The 19970-nt window shown below is 41.5% G+C and overlaps 1 protein-coding gene across 2 annotated transcripts in view; it reads right to left on the bottom strand.

Moving 5' to 3' along the window:
* Positions 1–7783: 7783 nt before the first annotated feature.
* Positions 7784–19970, bottom strand: part of IPO8 (importin 8) — a 58609-nt gene continuing 46422 nt past the window's right edge. For both annotated transcript variants that reach the window (XM_045829235.1, XM_045829236.1), the window contains exons 20-25: positions 17359–17454; positions 16302–16522; positions 14099–14304; positions 11916–12119; positions 10670–10786; positions 7784–9758 (exon numbers count right to left, since the gene is read on the bottom strand). In XM_045829235.1, coding sequence (XP_045685191.1) covers positions 9661–9758; positions 10670–10786; positions 11916–12119; positions 14099–14304; positions 16302–16522; positions 17359–17454 — 942 coding nt within the window. In that variant the 3' untranslated portion in view covers positions 7784–9660. The remainder of the gene's footprint in view (positions 9759–10669; positions 10787–11915; positions 12120–14098; positions 14305–16301; positions 16523–17358; positions 17455–19970) is intronic.

Raw genomic sequence — 19970 nt, 5'->3', positions numbered from 1 at the left:
ACAAATCGTTTTTGAAATTCTGGGGCCAAGAAAAGTCACCCTTCTTCTGCCTGCTATTGGTAACAGAACAAAGGCAGCCTCAAGGTGAAGGTGAACAGCCTGACAGCTGCACTTGGTTGTCCAGGGTGCGTGAGTACAGACAGCAATGCAAAGGTGCATTTACGTACCCCAGAATATGCCAGTTTGTCATAAGAATTATCTTGAGAGGACAATTGAGAACCAAGAGTTGCAACAATAGGTCTCTGCAGTCCCTTCATCCACCTGGAAGCCAGGCATAAACTCCCTCTGGAAGAAGGACACACCCCCACCATGAGGGGAAGAAGAACTCACCACCAGAGACGAACAGGCAACACCAACACACCTTTGCATGAACAGACTTTACTAAAAGAACTTTTACCTTCCATCAGTTTTCCCCATATATTTCCTAGTCACTCTGCCATGGCTTACCATCCCTTGGAGCACAGATCTACTTTCCTCTGTTAAAATGGTATATAAGACCCCAAATCTAACCCCTTCTTTGAACCTTCACTTCTTTTTTGTGAATTCCCATGGACATGAATGTTAATAAAACTTGTGTATCTTTCCTCCTGTTAATTGTCTTTTCTTAGTTTAATTCTCAAGCACCCAGTTATTGAACCTAAGAGAGTAGAGGAAAAGGTCTCTCTCTCTTGCTCTCTATGTCTCTCTCTCTCTCTCTCTCTCTCTCTCTCTCTCTCACACACACACACACACACACACACACACACACACCTACAAACAGACATAGACATACACACATATGCACATAGATCATCAAGTGCTTTTGAACTTCGCATTTAAACTTTACTTTGAGAATGTTGGAAGTTAAAATTTACCCTGAGGACCACATTTACAATCTTAGGAAAGCATGAAGTGGAAAAATAGATCCACCATAAAGAAATGCACTTTACAGCATTTTAACATTTTAGCTCTTTAATTAATAAGGTATACTACTTAGCGCAGTTAGCACCATTGGACCGTGTTGACTTCATTCCATTACAAAACCGCATAGAGGTTCTGTCAAACCTGACTGACAGCATAATCCATTGCTCTAATTCAGGGGTTCTCCGCATGGCAGAATAAAATTAACAGTATCACCAAATAACCATCACCAAGTGGCAGCTCAACAAAAGACCTAGGGAGGGGAATGCCTGTGTTATTATATTACATGAGCAATCTGTTCTGCTGTTCAAACCCCACAGCCAACCCTAAACCCAGATGTCTCTGAAAATCAGATTTCCAAGTTGAATATAAACATGAGAGAATAAAAATAAAAATACAGCCCAAGGGCAGAGAGGCATGTCCAGGCTTGTGAATGTGTTTCAAAGAGATGGAAATAGCTTTATGGCGATGCAAGTTGGTCACACACGTTAAACTGATCTATTGAAGAACCATCTCAATTGCATGGCTTAGAGGAACTGACCCATGGAGTCAGTGTAACCAGAGATAACGTCTGAATATGTGAGAAGTTAATTCAGCCATGGCTGCAAATGGGGTTTGTGCCCATATAAATATAGCCTATAAATTAGATCATGGTTTTTCATTTGTAAAAAGTTTTGCATATTAAAAATCACTGACTAAAGAAAAAGGGCTCATGGACATGGACAACAGTGTGGTGATTACTGGGAGAGAGAGGGGTGTAAGAGGGCTAAATGGTAATGAAAAAATATACAATAAAGATTAAATTTATCCCTGGCTGGTATACTTCATGGATTGAGTGCAGGCTGCAAACCAAAGGGTCACCAATTCGATTCCCAATCAGGGCACATGCCTGGGTTGCAGGCCAGGTCCCCAGTGGGGGACACATGAGAGGCAACCACACATTGATGTTTCTCTCCCTCTCTTTCTCCCTCCCTTCTAAAAATAAATAAAACCTTTTTTAAAAAAAGATTAAATTTAAAAAATAACTGACTAAAAATAAATGATAGTCCCTGAGAACAAATGCCTAACATTTGAATATAGATGTAAACTGAATCTAAGCTACAGATTTTGTCATATGTTTTTAGATAAAGCTTAGTTTGAAAGCAGACAATAAGACTACCTTAGGGAAATTCAGTTACATTCACTTTTCCATTTCAACCTCTTATGGAATCTCAGGTTGGGGAGGAATCCTAGTGGTGACCCAGTTCTGCTTTGTATCGGGTGCCAGCACTCCCTCACCAGTGCGCCTGTACGAGAAATAACTGACTGTATTCCCAGCAGTTCAGGGTGTACTGTCTTTATTCACGTACTGCAAAGCGTAGGAGAGTTTTTAATGAGCAATGTGTTAGTCACCTATAGTGGCATAACAAGCTGTCCCCAAACTTAGCTAAAAACAACAATCCTGTAACAGGCAGTACCTGAGAGTCAGGAATCCAGGAGTGGCTTAGTCAAGTGACGTGACCGAGCTCCTGGTAAGGTTTTAGTCAAGCTGTCAGCCGGGCCTGCGGTCTCTGCAGACTTGACAGGGTCACGCACCTGAATTCCTCCTTCTCTCCTGTGCCCGTGGACAGGAGGTGCCAGCTCCTACCCGTGTGGGTCTCGCCATCGGGCTCCTCGGGCCGCGGCTTCCACCAGAGCAACTCAGTGGAGAGAGTGAGCAAGAGTGCAGGACAGCTTGCGTATGCCCCAGATGTGAGTCTCAGTTTTTTCATAACCTAACCTTGGAAATGACATGGTAACTCCTTCTACATGCCATTGAGCTTACAGTCCGACACTGGAACAGTGTGAGTGGGAACAGCACCAGCATCGCTGCGGGCCGTCTCGGAGGCTGGCTGCACCACAAGCGAACAACAGTCCACCTGGAGCCACACGACTCTCTAGATGAAAAAGAGCTCTTTCCTACGTCCATCAGCCTGCGTAGTCGTAAGCAACAGCAACCAGCCCTAGCTAAATTCAGTAGAAAGGAATTGAATGAAAAACAATCTTTGTTTCTCACAGAACTGAAAGGAAAGCTTACTAAGGAGGCTCAGAAAATGTCAGGAACCATGAGGCATTTGCTGAATGAATATATTAAATACAAAATACAATGTTTTACACTAGTTTAGGTGCTGTACTATATTATAAGAGGGACATTAACAATCACAACCTATGGGATATAATCCAAATGCACATTTATTTTTACCTTCTACTTGCTCTTTAAATTCTATCCACTGCAGAAAGTTTGTCCTGGTTTCAGAGGAAAACGCCCAGCAGGCCCAGTAATTTCCTGATTGCACTTAGGTAGCAAGAGGCCACATCACCACTTATACTGTAAAACATGGTCTTGGTTTAGAAATTAAAATGCCCAGCCCAAAATATTAACATCTCAGTCTTCACAGCTGGGATTCGTGCATCTGCCCCCATCAGGGCCTGTGTATTCTGTTCTGTTGGTGCCGTAACAAATTACCACAAACTCAAGGCCTAACGCACACAGATTTGTTATCTTACAGTCCCAGAGGTCAGATGTCCCAGCTGGGTCTCATTTGGGGTAAAAGTCAAGGCATTGGCAGGGCTGCATTCCTTTCTGAAATAGTCCATGTCCTAGCCTTGGCCTGCGTCTAGAGGCCGCCTCTGGGCTCATGGCCCCACCTCCCACCCCTTCAAAGCTGGCCAGGACTGCCTCAGTCCTCCTCACGTATCACTGGGCCCTTCTCTTCTGCCTCTCGCCTCCACCTGTAAGAAACCCTGTGATCACACTGGGCACACCTGGTAACCACACCACACTCCCTGTTTTAAGGTCAGCTGCTTATCGAACTGAATTCTATCTGCAACCTCATTCCCCTTTGCCACGTAAGGTTACACATTCACAGGTTCCGGGGATCAGGACTTCCACATCTTCAGGGTAGGGGTGGGGTGTCATTATTCTGCTTCCCGCAGCCTGTAACACAGCCACCAAGCAAAGGACAAGCCCAGGGGAGGATCGATATAAGGTGACAGGATCATGAACGAGCAGGAAGGGAAGCAGCAACTGCTGAAGCAGCAACCTGGCAGTGCAACTGCTCTAGGTTATGCCCTAGTCTTCAAACCTGGGCTGAAAGAAGAGGCTGGAAGCCTGTCAGCTGCAGGCGCATTGGGAGAGTCCACGACCTGCTTGTGTCTGGTTCAGGGAACGTCTGGCCCTGGTGCCCAACCACAGCCCTGGGGAGGGCCGGCCGGCCGGCCATGCGGCGGCCTGGATGCCAGCTGCAAGGGGCGCTCCAACCTCACTGGACACATCGGAACTGTGGCCCCATGGAGCAACTCCTCACTTAGCTAGTGATATGAAAACTGCTCTCGTTCCCACCAAAGTAGACCATCCCCTCATGAAGAACTAAACACCACCTGCTGGACATTCTGTTATATGTAAAAATGCTCCCAATCCCGGCAGCACCCAGCTGAGGGTGGTCTGACACGAGCACAACTTCGGGGAGCTAACAAATTATGAACTGAATTTGTAGTTGTGGTTATTGGGAAAGATCAAAACTTAGTTACCTGGTTTGGAAAACTGATAAATGCATACATTTCTTATTTTGAAAATACAAGTTTTATTAATAAATCAATTTCTCCCTAACTCCACCAAATAAATGTTGAGCAAATGTTTAAACATCACCAAATCAAAGGGGAGACGTAATTATTGGCCTTTTTTACATATTTGTTTGACTACAACTAGGCAGATAATTCAATTCCAAGTGGGATATTTTAAGGCCAACCAACTTCTGTGGTTTCACAATTACCAGGAAGTCTTCCTTTGAGAGGGTTTGGATCACACAGGCCACCACAAGCCACGCACTACTCTAGGGGCTGGGTTTCTGTAATAAGTAGGACATTGTCTTGGTTCTCAAGAAGCTTGCATTGCACAATTATTTGGTTATAAGTGGGATAAGTGATTCAAAGTTGATATAGGAGCCCTAAGGGCAAAAAAAGTGTGTCTAAGGAAATATTTATGTTCAAAGTTGAAAGTGAAATTTATTGGGTAAAGAGTAGAGGAGGAAAAAATCGCATCAGTGAACCCCCAGAAGGAAGAAACCAGTGAACTGGAAGCAGGGACAAAGGCAGCTGGAAGGCACTAAAAAGTAGCAAAGGATGGATAGTTTAAACTTTGGAGCAGTTTAATGATTTATCTGTATCCTAAAAACCAGTGAGAGATCTTAATGTCTCATATTAGTGATACAATCAAAATCTGCATCTTGAAAAATCATTCGGCCTCATTGGTGAATCAGTGAGGGCAGTTAGGTGGGGCACAAGAACAGGTGTGGAGGGCACTAGAATATTCTAGCAAGGAATGGTGGTGGCCCACAGTAAGATAACATAGAAAGGAACCCAGACTATTTTTTTAAAAAGATCATCAGTATGAGGAATGAACAAGTGGGAGTCATCAAGGACGACACCCAGATGTCTAACAAGGTCAGGTGACTGGCACTACCAATCAAGAAAGGCTGAGGGAGGGCAGGGTTGGAGACAGAGGGCACAAAGACGATTCCATTTGCACCCATGGAGTCTGAGATGCCTGCCACCCTCAAGAGGTGGCACTTGGTTCCAGAAGTCTGAATGCCAGGGCGGAGGTCAGGAGTGTTCACTAAAGCCAAGACACTAGAAGAGAGCCCAGGAGCAATCTCAGAAGGACTTTCTGCAAAATAAATATCTGATGAATAAATAAATAGGCTCTTAGAACTGAAGAGAGGATAATGAACCCATAAGGGAAGGAAAGAAACTGCTGGAGTTAGGAGAAAGGGGTTCTTTGTCATGGGAACTAAGGAAGAGGGGTCTGATAAAGAGAGGACTCGGCTGCCTGGAACGCTGCTGCACAAAAAACAACAAACCAACAGTCAAAAACCCCTGTGCACTGGATCTAGAGACAGGAAGGCCAGCAGGGACCACAGGGATCCACAGGCGACATCTTACCTCCAGTGACACACACCTGCTTCACCACCCAGCTGCTGCCGCTGCAAATTTGTTTTCTCCTAAAACCAGGGGCCTCCACAGGAACCTCCCTGACCCTAATACCTTATCTGAGGCCTCAGAGATGCCTCTAAATTCCAACCTCATTGGCAGAACCCTAAATGCACATTCATTTGTTTGTAGGCATTATGCTTGGCCACCAGGTCCAGGGTATATAAAGAAGACAAAACGTATATGAAATACTGTATAAAGCATAGTCTCTGCTCTCAAACTTATAATCGATGAGCAAGTCAAGGTGAAATAAAAATCAAAAAGGAGGAGCTCATGCCAAGGTCGGAGCTCACCCATTTTGACGGAATTCTAACCCACTGACATGCTGAGGAGAGAGGAGTCAGGCTGTCTGAAACCAGCGGGGTGTGGGTCAGGCCGCACCAGCTCCCGGGAGAAAATGGTGGCAAAGGAAGAGAAAGGCAGGCACTGTCCTCCCTTGCTGGGTAGGAGGAAAGGTAGGTCGCTCTAAACTGAGAAGAGCTTTGTGTGGGAGGGACACTGGGCCACGGCTGGAAGCTGCCCGTGAGGCCTTGCTGTGTAGTTCTCATCCTCCGTGGCTTCTCCCTTCATCCCAGAGGTCCTTTGGGAAAAACGCTCCATAAGTTCACTCCTGCCTTAGTTGCCCTTTGCCGCCTGCAAATCTCAAACCCTCTGGCAACCCATCTACTTGAGTAATTTTCAAGTTCAGCAATATCCAAGGTGCACGTCCTCCCGTGTGCCCGCCGGGGAGCGTGGGCACTCACCCACCTCCCCCCTCGCCGGCAGAGCCTCCAACTCCCTTTTCTCCACAACAGCCCGACTCTCCAGGGCCCAGCCAGTCACTGCTGTTGCACACACGCCTCTCCCCCACAGTCGCCCTCAGGTGGTGCTTCTTCCTGAAGCAGAGTCCAACCCTCCGTTCACTGATCTCTTGGCCTTACTCACCAGTGCACTGCCCAAGCGGCCCTGGCACATCGACCTCAATGGAGAGTGTGAAACGGACAGGAAGTTTGCCATGTAAGGAGCGCGTGCGTGCATGCACACAAACTCTGGTGGTATCTGATCACACAGCCAAGTTTCCTGATGAATTTATTATAGTTTTCAGTCTCAACTGCTGAACAGAAAACTGGACTGTAATTCACTATATTACTTAAGTGACGTAATATAACTGTTTTCTACCTTAGTCATTTTCCCTGATCAACAATTTATTGTTCCACGTGGTCTTCACAGAAAGTGTAAGTGGGAAGAGGAGCTTACTGTCACGCTAGGTGAGTATTTTAGAACCCACAGGCCAGCAGTTACCATTCCACTCAGTCCTGACGGCTCCTAATCAATGGCAGCCCGTGAGAAAACAGCCCGTCTGAGCACGCGTTCTTTTCCCGCCCAGCTGGTGTGGACAGGACCTTCGCTTTCTCAGAGCTTCCGTCACACTCATGTAGATGTCCTGGTTGGTGAGATGGGTTCTCGCTCCCAACCACGCCCCATTTCTTTTTTATTCTCACAAGGATATGTTTATTTTGTTTTATTTTTTTTAGAGAGAGAGAAAGGAAGGAAGAGGGAGAGAGAAACATCAAGGTGAGAGGGAAACATCAACTGGCTGTCTCCTATACGCACCCCAACTGGAGATCAAACCCACAGCCTCGGTATGTGCCTTGACTGGGAATCGAACCCATAATGTTTTGATGTATGGTTTGATGTATGGGACGACGCTCCAACCAACTGAGCCGCCCAGCCAGGGCGACACCCCACTCTTTAGCTGCTCCTGATGAGTCTTGCTCACCCTCCCAGGCCAACTGCCACCTTGTTCCAGTAAGGCAGGAAAACACTGACAGATTTTTAACCACCCGCCACATTTCAACAAAACTCCACATTCCAGAAATCATGACACACAGGAAAGTTCAGGATCCTGGAATCAGTCCGCATTTTACTTTACAGTACATTCATGTAAGTTCCTGCACTTCCAAGATAACGAGATCACATTCAGGTTAGCACTGCTGGTAACAAAATTATACAACTACCCTGGCTTCAAAAACAAGATAGGATGATACACATTAACAGTTACTTCCCTTTCATACTGCAGAAGACAATACCTCACAAAATAAAAGTCACGTGCCTTTTACAATCCAGTGTGAAGGCATACTATTTCGGTTAACATTAAAAGGTTTGGGGCAGGGGTAGAATAAGAAGTTTCAAAGCTTAAGACAGCTAAACTTTCCCCCAGTGCCATTGTTCTCTTGGGCCACCAGCTGGCACATCCGACCTCAGTGCCTTGGGAACAGAGGGACAGAGGAAATCAGAGGATCATTTAACTCTGAAACTCATAGCTTCTTAGGCTACTCCTGTAAAAACTACTTAAATAACCTGAAATTCTAAAGAGAGTTAGTATTAGTAAGAGACGGCATGATAGGAAGCACCTGGAGGAAACTCCTCCAGTCACTGATGGGCAATACAAGCCACAGGCATTTCACAAAAATGGAAAACTGCACCACATACAGTAGTAGATTAAGTTCTGGAGATACACTTTCATGTTACTGGATGAAAACACTGTGATCCATGTTCTGGTCTTGAATCAGCTCAGAGAAACAGCCGTTAACTTCCATCTGCAATCCTTTCGATGGGCTGCGTCACAGTATTACCACCTAAGAGTGCAGCGACCAACGGCACTGACTTGGAAAAACCTAAGAAGTCACACTGAGCTCTAACGAAGACTAAAATGAATCAGGCAGGAGGAAATTCAGATGTGTGAGAATGTACGGAGTTAGATTTGGGTCTTTTTTGTAGATAAAAACCGTTGTTACAAAATGTTTTGGACCTGGGTCTAACAGAGCTGGAATGGTAAATTATTAAAAACGCAAGCCCCCACCCAGAAAGACAGTGTGCTCATGTAGCACCTTCCTCCCAGAAGTTCAATGTGCTTGAATATAATGGTCAATTCATTGCATAATCAAGTACATGATTCAGAATACACTTGGACTTATTAATTCCAGTGACTAAAGAGAGCCCTGCCAAGAATTTTCAAGTCCTGAACTTACCAGGTTATGAGTGAAACTGATACTCATATCTGCTGACTCCAAAAGAAATACCACCCTTTCAGGGCTAAAAAGCACGAAGGAAGAGGAAATAAGACACTACCAGGAAAGCCACAAAACTGCTCAATGAGAACCCAGAGCCAGTGCATATGTTACAGCCCCTGAAGAAAGCCCCAGCAGCCGGGTGAGCAAGGGGAGTGGTGATGTTTTTGAAACCAGAGTGACTTGTAGCTAACTGCCTAACAGTAAATTCACATAGTAAAATGCAGAATAAGTCAACATATCGCCAAGGTTTACATTATATCTAGAAATATGTTTTATGCTTTAAAAAAAATCGCAATGCACTCCAAAAAAATGTTTTCAGATAATTCATGTACAACAGAAGGCACTGTTATCCGCATAAATCCATTGATTCTGCATGGCAAAAACCTGAGACGTGCAATTAATCCGATCCGCTAAACCACCTCGGTCGTTCATCCTTTGGAGCATATGACATGTCCTTTTCAGTCCAATGATTATGTTTTCCTTTAATTTCATACAGTAGCTGCTTAAAATACATATTTCAGGGTGAGAAAGGTCAGAGGGGAGAGTGGATAAAAGTACTGCCTCCACCAGGCAGTAGCCGGCACAGCAGGGGGCGTCACACAGCCGCTCCGGCCCTCCCTCCCCTTGGCGCCCGGGAATTCCCCTGGCCAAGAGAAATATCCCGCAGATGCTTGGTCTCGGTCGGTGGATATTCCATCTTTCAGTTGTTGCTGGACATAGTCCCAAAGTTGAATGCAGAGAGGACTCCTTTATTCTCAAACGTGAAGCCTCCCTGTTGCTCAATCTTCTTCTTCGCCTCTAGCATTTGCCAAGAGAAAGGGGGGAAAAAAAGAAGAGTATTTCAGGTGACAAAGCTGGAAATAGCCTCAAAGGAGGCAGATTCTTTATACTTCGCACTGAGAAGGAACATCACTCGTGGTATTAACTACCCTGCCCTACGGACCACTAGCCTTTAACAGACTCGGGTCAGTGGGGAAGAATGTTTACCATCATGGAAAAACTGTTTGCTAACTGTGAGCAAACTGAAAACAAGTCTCAAGGTTGAGTTCCACTAGCTCCACGGGCTCTCCTGCTGAAAGGATGCCCAGACCTCTCCTGCCAGGAGGGGCACCTGTGCGGGACTAAAAACCTAAGTCAATGAAGAAAGCACGGGTTCTAAACTCCAGATACCTGTTCCATGAAGTCTCCCAAAAATATTTTTCTAATTACAAAATCTTTTCCACTGATTTTCTAGGAGTGACCATAATAATGTCAAATAATTATGTAAAATAATGTCTCCAGCTCAAAACCCAAAAATCAACAAGAATCACCAATATGTAAAGCCCAACAAAGAATAATGGAGCCTTCCATTTCCAGGAATATAGGTCCTTGCAAGAGCTCAAAGTGCCTTTGGTCATTTGTGCTTAAGATGTTTGGGAGCGATATCCGCTGACTAACTCCCCCTCGGCAAGACTCATCCCAACCCTTACATCTTACCTTTGGCTCCAAAATAAGAGGAGGAAGTGAACAACACTACCACTGAAAGACACATATTGATGCAGTGTTTTGTAAAGCTAAGATACCATGAGTGATTAAAAAGATCACACAATAATAAGTCCTTATATCTTGAAAGTTTGGCCTCTAACAACTGAAAAAACAGTATATAAGTGCCACCAGGCTTGTTAAGTAAGCTTGACTTTGGCACATGGACACAAGCACTCAAATCTGACCTGCCACCGTCCTCCGGTGCTCGGCCAGTGTGAACACCTCCTGCAGCGCTCGCCTCTGGTCCTCGCTCAGCGGGGCCATCAGCAGCTGGTACCAGGCAGCGTCCCGATTCTGCACAGCTGTGGCATTTGGAGGGAGGAGGGCCGGTGGAGGAGGAAAAGATAAGAGAGTCCAGTGACAATTATTTCAGAGAATAATAATGACATGATCAAATTACAATGAAATGATCACAGATAGCAAGAGACAAAAATACAGACAAATACAAAGTGATGAAACTTATTCCAATAGATTATTTCTGAGGATCCAGTCAGTAGCCAACTATGTGGGGCTATCAAAGGCCAGCTGGATATTAAAAACCTCTGCTTTACCTAGCTCTCTGCCCCCTTAGCCTTCTTCCTAGGGTTTTACTAACTATGAATGCTCCCTAAAATCCAGATCTTGGAAAACACCCATACCCACTTGTCACCATTTTCCTCCAGAATCCTCACACTGCCTGCAGCTTCAGCATCGCACCTACACCAAGAACTCAAAATTCAATTTGAGGCAAGATTTGTGCCTCAAATTCAGCACAACTAAAACTAAAGTTACCACTTCACCTCCCAAGTCCTCTTTACCTCCCTATTTCCATCACAGTTCTATCAGTCTCCTCGTCAACCACTGTACATATGGGCCTAACATCTTTAACTGTGTCCTCTCCACACCCAATTCTCTGCTGCTTTCTCAAAATCTCACCGATGTGCTTCTTTCCACCAAATACTGATCCAAAGATGGCTGCCCATCACTCGAGCATTTTAAAATATATCCCAAGATCCCACCCAAGACCTAAAAGCTTCTGCAGATTATGATGCACACCCACGCCTAGAGGCAAATACCCTCCCTATTCCCATCTCCACATTTGCACTCTTCTTTTCCCGAGTTTGGAACGGCCTTCCCCGTACTCTCTAGTTCCTACTAACTTTCAATGAAACATAGAGGCGGTTCTACCTTCATCAGGAGTATCTGCAGAAAGACTAAATAATGCCAATACATTCTATTATCATTGCCATGTTGGAAACAATATTTTTAGACACAAAGGTGTTCACTTTAACATTGCCTGTAACAGCAAAAAAACCTGGGAAACATCCATATGTTCATTGGTGGACATAAATTATGGACATAGTATTCCTATGGTACAACCACAGGAATACTATGTAACTATAAAACACAATATCTGTACTAATAAAATTTTTCTGATTAGATAAGACATACCTAGCAGAGCTTGGGTAAAAAACTGATATTCATCCACACTATTGTCAAGGTCAAGTGGAGTGCTGAATCCCTCAAGGGCAGTCTCTTCCAATACTTCTTCATCCCAGTCATCGTCGTCTTCCTCCTCATCTTCACCTCTTCCATTGTTCGACTGCATTGCTTGAGCAGTTACATTCGCCTCCTCTTCATCACTTGAAATCTCCTCTGTGAATCCATGAATTATTGCAAAGGAATCAAAACATACACAAACAAAATATAAAGTTCCATAAAGAAAACAAAAATTACAAAATGACATTCTAGAAATGGAAACAGCACTACATAATTTTATATAAAATTATAAAAATAAACCTTATCTTTATTGTTGTTTCCTAAACTGAAAATGACTATCTTCCTCACTGAAAACAATTTCCAGCTATGCCTAAATCTGTGGTCCAGCCTAGCATTACTATTGTTTTGCTATGGCTGCCTCAAGTTTATTAATATAAAATACTATTTAACTGCAGATACCCCAATTAACTTTGTCAAAAAAGATATAAAATGATTGTGCAGTCCAGTGCATGTGTTTTATTTATTTATTTTTTTAATGTGAAACTAACTGTTACTACATCATCAGTGGCAATGCTGCTAATGGTCTCAGTCACAACAAATTAGCCCCTGTATCAAAAGGAATTCAGATTTCACACCGCTAGTGATTCCACCTATTTGTGCAATTACCTAACTAAAGTACATAAGTGTTTTAAATAACAATGAGCCCCTGCTGAGAAATCAGGACTTAACAATGAGCTAAGCTGATTATGAACTGCTCAGAAATGCTTGAGTGAAGAGGCCATTTCTGCTAATAGAAACAGAAAAATATAGGAATGTAAAGGAGAAATAAAATAGCTACATGTGGGTTAAAAAGTTGAAATATAAACTGTTTATCACCATGGACTCTGTTTTCAGTGCTCATCTGTTCCAGTTAGACTGGTATTGTAAATAACCAGCAGACAATAAACACCTGGATTAAAACTGCAAGGCAGTCTTAGAAATATGGAAACCATTGTTTTTACCAAATACATAAGCATGCAGACACATATATACACACACACACATACCACATACATAAACATATATTCACACACACATATACATATATACCACATACATAAATGTATATACACACATATGTACACATATACACATCTGTGTGTCTGTATATAAACATATATATATATGGCAAAGGTATAATTACAAAGACATCAAGAAGTACCTTTGTTAGTTAATTATTCTATACTTTAGTGAGAAACTCATCAAGAAAGTCTTGAATATTACAGAAAAATTTCCCTCAAGTCCTATTAATTATAAATCAATAAAAAGTGGTCAGTACAAGAAATCAGAAAGAGAAGAAAATCTATAATTGTTGGCATATACTTAGCAAAAAAAAAATCCATAAAACTTCTAGCAAAAAAAAAATTACTACCAAAGACCTACATAGAATTTCATAGAACTTAGCATAAAAAATAGACTTGTGTATTTTCCAGAATAATTTCTTTAAACCAGAGAGGAAAACCCCCATTTGGAGGTGAACAGTGTTACTTCCCGGGCCCCATGAAGCAGTTTCACAGTATCATTAAATAAAATAAAGATCTAACATTCTTGACTCTAACAATCTTATTCTCACTAACTAAATCACCTTCATTTATGCACTTTATTCTAAACGGATAAGATGGAAACCACAAATATCTCCCAATCATAATTTTTTGATGATGAGCCACCTAAGAATCATTACCAAAAAAAAATCAGGTACCCCACTAAGCTGCTGTGCTGACACTCCTAAATCTAATGGTTCATTTAACTCATAACTGTTGCCTTCACTGAGCCTGTTGGCACCAAAAAGTAAATAAATAAATACTGGGTTATTAACTTATTGTCAAGACCATTGAATCCTGTTATAAATGTATTTCCCAGGGTATAACAACATTCACTAGGCTCAATAATAAATCGTTTAAGTGTCAAAAAGTGAACAAATACAAATTTATATCACATGATATAATAAAGTCAACCAAACTCAAAATATCTGTGAAATGTGCAACAGGCCAAAGAATGTAAATCTGTTTAATGACTTCAAATAGACTAAGATCCAAAGAAAATACATGCTCAAATCAAATTCAATTATAGCATTCACAGAAATTAGAAGACTTTACCATTTTCTTCTGTATCAGTTTTCTCTGCTTTTGAGCGATCTTCCCGGTTTACCAGCTGTCTGGTAGCACAGACCTGCTTCAGCCCGAGGAAGAGGAAAAGGATAGAGGGCACGATCTGCGCCCCCACCGCATCCACCGCGGGAGGTCGACTATGCAGTTCCAGGAGGATGCTCAGTCCTATGATACACATCTTCCGGTCATGATGCCTACAAATGATGAGGGGAAAGTAAACGTGACTGTGAGCAATGAGGACAAATTCTGAAGAAATAAAAAAGGAATGTCCAAGGTGCACCCTAAGGTTCATTCATCGTCATCACACACACATATCCCCCATTTCGTACTACACGAAATCCCATGTAAATGAAGTTTGTAAACCAATTACTGCCTTCAAAGACCTACGGAAGTCTGCAATTAGTATAGTGAATCTTACTATAATATTGATTTATGGTTAATATAAATGCTGTATCAGGGCCTTGGCATAACAAGTTTTATTACAGCAGGAATACCTGCATTTGACAGCATAAAATTCCTACGCAAAGGAAAAAAGGAAGCATTCCTTAGACTCTGTCTTTATGACATTGATCCACAAGGCTCCGTGGCAGATATACTCTACACTAATCCCAGGCGCCAAAACCGCTATTTCAAAAACTCAGCATCTAATAAGCTGAACTTAATGTCTGTAAGTAAATCTACTTAATGTCTTCTGCCACAAGATAAGAAAAATTTAATTATGAAGGAAAAATGACCGATAGATATTACATACATTTTTCTACTGAATGATTCTTCTAAGTTATTTAAAACTAAAAATATTAAGAATTAAAGGACTACTATAAGGTATAACACTTAAAATTGTGGCATGAACAAAAAATTCATTTGCAGTGATTCAGTTTGTTTAAAATGGGAGTAATATACAATAAACCTAATAATGAATGTGTTACAAGCTTCTGTTATCCTTCATTATTTGCATTGCTTGATTCATCCAAGTGACTGCCGCCAGGGTAGTGTGCTCCAACGGGGGCCATGCCTGTCCTGAGGGCTTTCTCATCCTCGAGCCCCTAACTGGTAGTGCATACCTGGTGTCGAAGGGATCACAGCAAGGAAGACGGTTATAAAGCGGGGCTCTGAAGAACCCGAAGAAGCACAATCCAAGCACGCCCAACCTCGGCAACAGCTGAGACAGCGTTTCTATCTTTGGGAAAACCCCTTATAGATGGCAACAAAGAGATGAGCTAACCAACTGCTACCTGTGAATGACCAAATCTCTACTCCCTAAATCTTTGTCACAGTCAACTTTAGACACTATTCCCTTTTAAAGCATGTTCATCCCTTTATGGTCTAAGTAAGAAATCTAAAACAGGGCCCAATTCCAGTCTCCTACACATAGAATAATGTGAAGAAATGGAGCAGCTTATAAAATGTTGCCCCACTCCTGCTCTACCACTCTCTCCCCACCACTTAGCAGTGTCCTATTTCTCCTGCTGGAAATCTTTCCCCACACCTAGTCCAATTTTTTCTAAATAGTATCTTACAAAGTTTAAAAAGAACATTCACTATTTCTAATGCTTTAAGCAAATCAGTCAACAATCTAGCTCAAATTCTAGCATAACACGATCACTACAATGTGCTGGCTCACTACTGAGTGTCAGGTCACTTGAGGTGGGCAGATAACCACTTTGGAATCTCACTCTGTCGGTGTCAGAAAACTAGGACAGTGCTTCACCTAAGTCCAAACTCTCCTACCAGGGCAGCGCCTGAGCCACATCTAACAATCCTGACCTCACGTTTGAGAAAGGGCTCCCTTGAGACTTGCAAGGTGTTCGATATCCTGGGACAGTACATTATACGCTACCAGACTGGTCATTTCCTTAGAAACCTGACTCCATGCTGAATGTTTTTACCCCTAGACACTTTGCAGTCGTGGAACCTGGATGAACACTTAGTTTTTGTTACGTGCAGACAGAGCAATACATGCAAGTCAAAAATAAGTGTGGAGGGCTACCCCTAAATTTTCAGAGCCAGCATTCCTTCTATGAGATTATACTGCTGAAACACAATCTTCATTCTCTAAAAATTAAACATTTTAATACACTAAAAATAATTCTTAAGATATGAAGATTATCTTAGTGTATGCTATTACATGCACATATTAAAAATTCAACTTTCCAGAAACAGAAATGCCGTGAAAAATCAAGAGAACACATACCCAAGAAAACAATCTGTATCATTCATCCACTGATTTATAAACTGTACAGTTACAGGTCCAGGGTTGTGAGGCAACTGAATTCTTTCTAAGGTATGCAGCAGCAAATCGGGGTTGTAGTACAGGGCAGCAATTGCAACCTGAAGACACATAGTGCGGAGCTCACTAGTTTTGACCCCTCGTGTTAATCTCTCCAAAACAAGCTGAACAAAGGGTGGAATGCACTAGAGGAAATAAACAAAAAGAGAATCAACCAGACACAGAGAAAGATGAATGTTGGTAAAAAATACAATCAATAAATAAGATATTCAATAGCAATAAAACCTTTGCTTATTTAAATCATCATTAGACATATTAAATTTATATTCCAGAAAAAAACACAGAGAGGTGAAACGGACAACGAGAGGTTCTACAGCAGTGCCAGGGGGTCTCCTTCGCTTTTCAGGGCAGATTACAGTTAAGGTGGAGGTCGTCCTAAAAACCCCACACCTAAATGGTGGCAATAACTCCAGTATGGTCTCAGCCTATCCATGTTTAAGGTAAACAGGAAAAATAATCGGTAAACAGAAACATTTTTCTTTTTTACATAGTATTTTCATTTCTGGTTAAAAAAAAAAAAAGAACCTGCGAATACTTCAATAGCACACACAAAAACAAAGAGAAAACTCAAATCTCTGGGAATCCAACTGTGTAAAATTTATACATGTATCTTCTTTATGTTTTGCCTGATGGCCCCTTAGATTATTACATATTTTTCTGTGAATTTCTTTCTCAGCTAAAATGTAAGGTAAACTTTCCAAATTGTATGAGTATCTTTCTTTGTCTCCCATCCAAGTACTAACCAGGCCCGACCATGCTTAGCTTCCGAGATCATACGTGATCGGGCACATTCCGGGTGGTATGGCCGTAGACTCTTTCTTTGTCATTTAAATAGGATTTTCCACCAGCAAACACAAACTATAGGCTATCTTTTGAAATTTCCATCATAATATAAACACATCAATCAGAAATGTAAAGTTTAAATATAAACATCAAGTAAGAAGCTTTCCACACATGTTACCTGATCAATTCCCCTCCCTTTGCACTGAAGAATGATGACTTCAAGAAGTTTGGCTGCGTGGCATTCTGCATCTTCTCCTGCATCTCCACACAGCACCTGCCAGAATCACAATGAGCTCAGCAGTGAGTGGCACTGCATAAAATTCTATCGAAGCAAATATCTCATAAAAATTTAGCCATTAAAATCATAGCTTTGCTTGCTTTTTAAGTTTACCTTGTCAACCCAAAGAGGAAAAGTCAAAATAAAGTCTATCTTCTTTATCTAATTCCTCATAAAAAGTAAAAATTCACTTAACTTTGGTGTAATAAAGTAAATTATATGAGTTAGTAGTTATCTAGATACCTGAGGCTTCTCTTCTTTTGATTCAATCTTTATTGTATTTTTCCCATTACCATTTAGTCCCCTTACACTCCATTTCCCCCACCATCACCACACTGCTGTCCATGTCCATGAGTCCTTTTTATTTTAAAGGCACCAAAACAACAAAACAATTTAAAATTTTTTAAACCTTCCTTTTAAACAGTAAAACAAACCCTGTGTTTTCCCAATCTTTTTGAATTGTCCATATGCACCCATTTTTTCATAATAATAATCATAATTTGGTATTATACACTTCCTAAGGTTGCCAGAAGAAAGCAGAAGCTGCTTATGTTAGAAATGAGAAAAAATGGAAAAATTAGTAAGAGTTCAAACACCAGACATAAAAAGAACAAACTTAACCCAAAGAATAAAGGTGAGACAGAAAATAAATATACAGACAAAAGAGGTAACAGAGAGAAACCAAAAACACATCATTGAAAAAAAGACTTAATAGACAACTTTTATTTTAAAAAATAGTTTCAAAAGGCAAAGAAAACAAAATAGTAAAATATGAGGAATGAAAGAAATATAAATGCAAATAAAGAAGAGACTAAAAATAAAAGAATGCTATGGGGAATATTCTATTCCCTATATATTTGAAAACTTAGATGAACTGGATAATTTCCTAGACAAATACAATTTAAGAAAACTGAATTAAAAAGAAATTCCAGATAAAGATGACAGATTGAATACTCCCATTTAATTTTCTTCCTCCCCAAAAAGCCATTAAAAAGATAATAAGGAGATTTCAGAGATGTACATTCACAAAGACAGAGGCAAGGAAAAAAGACAGCTATAAAATTTTTAGAAGCTAGAAAACAGATGGAACAGTGAGCTGAATAGTAAGCAGATAGCTGCTAAAGCCAAGAATCAACCCTATTTACATAAATCTACAATTCCACCTCTAGGGCCATGTATCCAGATCTGTGAATGGGCTCTGGAACCAGAATGCCTCAGTTCAAACTCCAGCTCCAAAGGGTATTTTTAGAAAAGCTACTGACCCTCCCTCAGTCCTACTGTTCCTCTCTGTAAAAGGAGGATAATAATATACCTACCTCATGGGGTTGTATGATACAGAAAGAAAAAAATCACTCCATTTTTCCCAAAATTGCACTTACTTGGGTTTTTGTTTGTTGGTTTGTTTTCCCACCCCCACCCCCTCAAAGGGAAAAGAAACAAAATATATTTCAGTAATTTAAAAATCAGACTAAGTCTGGCCCTGGAGCCAGGATGCCTGGGTTCAGCTGTGGCTCCAACACACAGTGAGTCAGGACAATGTACTAAACTGCAGGCATACTGCAAGCAACTGTGGTTCAACCTCCTAGAGATTAAATAAATTAGTATGTATGAAGTGCTTAGGAAACACCTGGTACAGAGTAAGGGTTCAATAACTATTAATGATTATTAAAACCAAGAAGATGAAACATTGTCAGTACTTGACAAGGGTAAGTCCATCACTGTGAACACTACTTTTATCCTCCTGCTGGAATACAAAGCAGCTCTAAGTTATAAGGAAACATGTAGGACAGCTTTGTTTCCTGCTTGTTGCTTTCCCTTCCTCTTTTCCTCACTAGCAGCTGTTTCTGTAACTTAGGAAAACTGAAGAATGCCAAGTGATTATGATTTAACAAGCTGGGCTATTAGCACTAAAGGAATCTTTAAAAACCATGATCCCGCTCCTTCAGTTTGTATGTGAAGAAATTCAGTGACTTCTCCAAATCTTCCAGGGTCTTTTTAACTGAACTGAGAACTAACTCAGATACACTGATTATCGGTTCAGCGCTCAGGTCCACGTCCCTTCTGGTGAGGAAAACAGGCTGTACACTAGTACTTTGCTCCCAACTCCAAGGACAAACTTAGGTTTGGCCATTTGAGCTTTCTAAACTCTGCTAGCTGCATGCAATACAGTTTTATGTGTATGTATGTACATACTGTATATCCACCTACAGAAGGGAAACATTCCTTAGTCATTAATGATTCCAAGATACAGCTAATAGAGGCCAAATCTAACCTGTGACAAAGATAGCACAGTAGACAATCAAGGTTTGTGTACAAATATAACAGTTGCCATTATGTAGCTTATAAATTATCCTGGACTGAGCTAAATGATGCTGTTTTTCCAACAATTTCAATCTTCTGTCTTATGTTATTTATGGTCAAATGACCTATATCTAGTGACTTCCAATATGTACAGTCAATTCAAAGAAAAATCAATGACTGGCCAACTGTGTGGTTATTTTCCTAGCACTTTT

The sequence above is a fragment of the Phyllostomus hastatus genome, unplaced genomic scaffold (assembly GCF_019186645.2).
Source record: "Phyllostomus hastatus isolate PE091 unplaced genomic scaffold, TTU_PhHast_1.1 phas_scaffold_93, whole genome shotgun sequence".
In the NCBI taxonomy this organism is placed as follows: domain Eukaryota; kingdom Metazoa; phylum Chordata; class Mammalia; order Chiroptera; family Phyllostomidae; genus Phyllostomus; species Phyllostomus hastatus.
Note: the sequence above shows the minus strand (reverse complement) of the source record. Positions and strands in the feature narration are given on the sequence as shown.